This window comes from Seriola dumerili, unplaced genomic scaffold (genome assembly GCF_002260705.1).
Source record: "Seriola dumerili isolate Sdu_G_001 unplaced genomic scaffold, Sdu_1.0 BDQW01000129.1, whole genome shotgun sequence".
In the NCBI taxonomy this organism is placed as follows: domain Eukaryota; kingdom Metazoa; phylum Chordata; class Actinopteri; order Carangiformes; family Carangidae; genus Seriola; species Seriola dumerili.
In genome coordinates, this window is record NW_019174384.1 from 44,447 (window position 1) to 48,860 (window position 4,414).

The 4,414-nt window shown below is 43.0% G+C and overlaps 1 protein-coding gene across 1 annotated transcript in view; it reads right to left on the bottom strand.

The window, feature by feature from the left end:
* Window positions 1-766: 766 nt before the first annotated feature.
* The window catches only part of chrnd (cholinergic receptor nicotinic delta subunit), an 8,304-nt gene continuing 4,656 nt past the window's right edge, over window positions 767-4,414 (bottom strand). The window contains exons 5-12 of the mRNA XM_022748750.1: window positions 3,796-3,951; window positions 3,484-3,593; window positions 2,951-3,151; window positions 2,439-2,550; window positions 2,182-2,296; window positions 1,647-1,857; window positions 1,415-1,533; window positions 767-949 (exon numbers count right to left, since the gene is read on the bottom strand). Coding sequence (XP_022604471.1) covers window positions 767-949; window positions 1,415-1,533; window positions 1,647-1,857; window positions 2,182-2,296; window positions 2,439-2,550; window positions 2,951-3,151; window positions 3,484-3,593; window positions 3,796-3,951 — 1,207 coding nt within the window. The remainder of the gene's footprint in view (window positions 950-1,414; window positions 1,534-1,646; window positions 1,858-2,181; window positions 2,297-2,438; window positions 2,551-2,950; window positions 3,152-3,483; window positions 3,594-3,795; window positions 3,952-4,414) is intronic.

A 4,414-nucleotide genomic window follows, 5' to 3' on the forward strand; every position in this document is an offset into this window, starting at 1 on the left:
ACATACATGAAGAAACGCCACGTTTGACCGGTGAATTCCAGACCGGCAACCCTCTGCTTCAGTAAACTGGAGACTCTGATGTATAACTGTGTTAAACGACTGTGAGCATGACATGAACATTCATGTCATATGGACAAGAACCGTAAAGAAGACACGTTCAAGACGAACAAACCTCTCCACCAAACACTGAAGGATTAGATTATGTTCTGAACTATTGATGTGCAATGGAGTAAACAAACTTTTTGTCTTCCAGGTTCTCCTGGTCTCTCCTTTGTGGTTTCCTCTTAAAGGAGCTATTTATAGCTAACATTAGCATTAGCAGCTGTTTACTTACCAGTCTAGAGGAAATGTGGCAAGTTCAGCATCAAACTTTATTCCTTTATAACCTCTTGTCCTGCAAACACAACTATGGCTGAAGCTCTTGTCCAGACTGGTAACAGGTGTCAATGCTAACGCTAGATATGTAGCAATAGCAAAACTTACAGATAGCTCAACCCTTAAATGATTTCTGTACAAAAATAAAATCAAAGATGCTGAGTGTAAATGTTTATTCAAACCACACAAATAAAGTTAAGATAGTAATATTCTGATTCAGTTATCCACTTCAAATATAAGAAATAACACACACAACTACACACGTGGAAAAATTCTCAAACAGAAATATAAAGACGCAACAAATCTCTGTATTTAAACACTGATCTGTGTGTGTGTGTGTGTGTGTGTGTGTGTGTGTGTGTGTGTGTGTGTGTGTGTGTGTGTGTCCCTGTTACATCAGGCGAGGGTTTTCCTCTCTGTAGTTGTATGGGTCTCCTTTGAAGGGCAGATGTGGAGGGTGGTTGCAGATTCCCATCAGGAAGATGATGATGGTGCCCAACGTCATGACCGGAGTCACCAGGAAGAGACAGAGCCGGTCCACCGTACGAGCGATACCGCTCCAGTTATCTTTCTCCTGCGAAGACGGCAGCGTGGGGGTCCAAGTTTAGTTTATAACTTACAGTGACACGTTTGATTTATAAACATGGCTCAACATCTCTTCAGCACAGTCTCAATCAAAACTGAAGATTGAAACCGTCATGAAAGGAAGATTTACTGCAGGACTGCTGCGTTAGATGTAGCAAGGTGTTCCTAATAAACTGACGACAAGGAGTGTATGTGCATTGCACCCTTTTTACTAGGCAGGCAAAGTGTTTTACATAAAAGGCATTAAGAAAAGAAACACAAGGATGTATACAACGATGGAAAAGAGCAAAAGAGAACCTTTGACCTTTCTCAGCTATAGAAGAAATCTGTTTTAGGTGCATTTTGAACTGGTTTCTTCTAGAAAGAGAGTTTCAGCGTTGATGAGCTGCAGCTGCAGAACCACCATCACCTTTACTGTGGAGAACAACATCATCCCTCTCCCTCTGTGTCTCACCTCGTTGTAATCGTTCTTGTTGCGCATGTGTTTGATGATGTAGTTCGCTCCGTCCACAGCCGGCTTGATCTCTGCGTACAGCTGGTCTGTCACCTCTCCCTCTTCCTGTGGCTTCACCACTACACACACACACACACACACACACACACACACACACAGAGAGAAAGTGTGTCAGTGACAACATCCCACGTCTGGGGAACCGTGACTGAAATGAATGAAATACCGGACGTACATGCAGCATGCGTGGTTCGTGTCATCAGCCCGTGTCTCTCTGACTGTTTCTCGAACATCAGCTCGCTGCGGGACTTGACGCTGTAGTACTCCTCCGCCGTAGCGATGTACCCCACTGAGCTGGATCGCCGTGGCAGCACTCCATCCCAGTATGGCTCCGCCTCTGCAGGGCGGGACATACGCAGGAGCCGCGGCAACCGCTCCAGGAAGAACTGGACAAAGAGGAGGGGAAATAAAAAATACAAAAAAAAAACAGAGGCATAATCTGTCATAATCAGTTTTCTTTCTCCAAATCAATCTGCATCAATTTTGAAAAACCTTTTATATTTTGAACAGAGCAAATCTGTAATGCTGACGATGAAATTAAAATTCAACATTTTCATGACAAAGATTTTGTTTCTATACAGTATATGATCCATAAAACACAGACACAGGAGGAGTGTGTTTTGTCTGTGTGTGTGTGTGTGTGTGTGTGTGTGTGTGTGTGTGTGTGTGTGTGTGTGTGTGTGTGTGTGTGTTGTGTGTGTGTGTGTTACCTTCTTGGTCCACTCAGACATGACGTGTGTGCTCGGTGTCCTGAAGTGCAGGTTGAGGACGACCACACAGTTCAGCACCACCACCGTGACCAACACCATGATGAACATCAAATACCTGAGACACACAATTGTTGGTACAAGAATAAACACAATAAAATATTTCATCCACTGGTAACTCAATATATTTCTGTCTGATCGTTGGCCTGGTGTGTGTGTGTGTGTGTGTGTGTGTGTGTGTGTGTGTGTGTGTGTCTTACTTGACAATAAGCGGTACGGACATGGAAGTCTCCGGCAGCCTTTGAGAGATCAGCAGCAAGAAGACAGACTGAGCCAAGAGCACAGAGATGGACAAGGTCATCTTCTCACCACCTGTACACACACACACACACACACACACACAAACGATTAAATTAATTGTTTTCTTTGACAACAGTTTTGAAAACCTTAACAAAGTCCACAGTATTTTGCAACACTTTTTTCCACAGTTTTTAAATGTTTAAAAACCAAATGATTAATCCTAAAGATAATCAGCTGTGACCTTTAACCGAAGCTTATTTTTACAGATTTAAGTTCATAAAATAATTTTGTAATAAAAGCATCATTTAATAAAACAAAAAAAGCAATAAATAACAATCATCTGCACATCACTGATGTAAACGACAGCAGCTCACATTTACAGTAAACGTGTGATAATGTGAATGTAAAATGAATCTTTTTGCATTTTGTTGGAACAGAATGTTTGTGTTTTTAGAGCGGCAGCTGCACTGACTGTCAGCGGGCAGGTAGTAGACGAGCGAGGCCAGGAAGGAGATGAGCACACAGGGGATGATGATGTTGACGATGTAGAAGAGAGGTTTGCGTTTGATGACCAGGTAGAAGGTGATGTCCTGGTGCTTGTTGCTCTCCATGGGAATGTGTTTGTAGGTGTTCCTCTTGGCCGGCCGGTGGATGATCTCCCACTCGCCGTTCTCTGGCAACACCAGCGACAAAACAGCGCCGAGGACAAAACAAAAAACAGAACAAGGTTTAGACGATGAGGCTGGAGGATTGAGTTGATATTCTTTAGAGATAATATCGACAATGGTGACTGATTTCTTTCCAAGCTGCATTAAAAATAAAATGAACAAAAATGCCTCAGAGGGGAAGAAATGTGGTGCATTTTATTCCAGGCAGCGTGAAGAAATCTTGAAAACTGCATTTAGACCATGATGTGCAAAAACTGTGGTTACTGTTAGCGTGTTTGTGTGTGTGTGTGTGTGTGTGTGTGTGTGTGTGCATGTGTGTGTGTGACTGGGAGGACACCTGTAAAGCTTGCAGGGTCGATGATGATCCACTCCACCGTCCATTTGCTGGTTTCGTCCTCCTCTTCCTTCAGCAGCATCCTGATCTCTTTGGCATTGTAGGTGAGAGAGCTGCAAAACGACACGCAGATGTTCACTTCACTGATCTGATCCGTGATCTGTTGTCTAGTCCAGACAATATTCCGACTATCAATAACTGATCTGAACAGCTGATCTACAGTAGGCTTGGTTGTCATACAAGTTTATCAGCGTTTTAAATGTAGCACAGCTTTTTATGTAAACCCCTCACATCACTGTCTGGTTTGTGTCTCACGTGAATTTGAGCGTGCAGTTCTGCCAGTCGAAGGGGAAGTAGTTGACGTTGATGGAGCAGGAGGAGCGGAAGATGGCGGGTGGCAACCAGTAGCAGAGACCATTCTCATAAACCAGCACGTTACTGTAGTAGGCCACCTGGAACTGGGCATCGTTACTGAGAAGAGGCAGAGATTAAAATGTTTATTTTGTCTTTTATTACCCAGAGACAAACACACGAGGAGTAATCAGAGGTTCAGGGTCATTTCCAAACTCCCTGTAGGTTTGTAGATCTGTAGCTGTGAGATGTTAATGAAAATACCTGGGTTCTGTAACAGAGAGTCACACCAATTAGCCTACCAGATGACCTCAACATGATCCTGAGCATAACTTTGTCCGGAAATAGGATAATGTTGAAATAATCTTCCAGGACATTTAACTTTTTCCTCATATTTTCCATTAGTTTTCCATGTTTTCCAGGACGCTGAGAACCCTGAGTGTTTATTTGCCATGAAACCTTCAAGTTCTGCAGTGTTTGAAAGACACTGGGACACTAAATAACCCTCTTTACACTCGCAGTTAGGCAGCAAAATGTCATTTAAAGTGTTTTGAATTCTTTTCTTTTCCCTGGATGACCACCA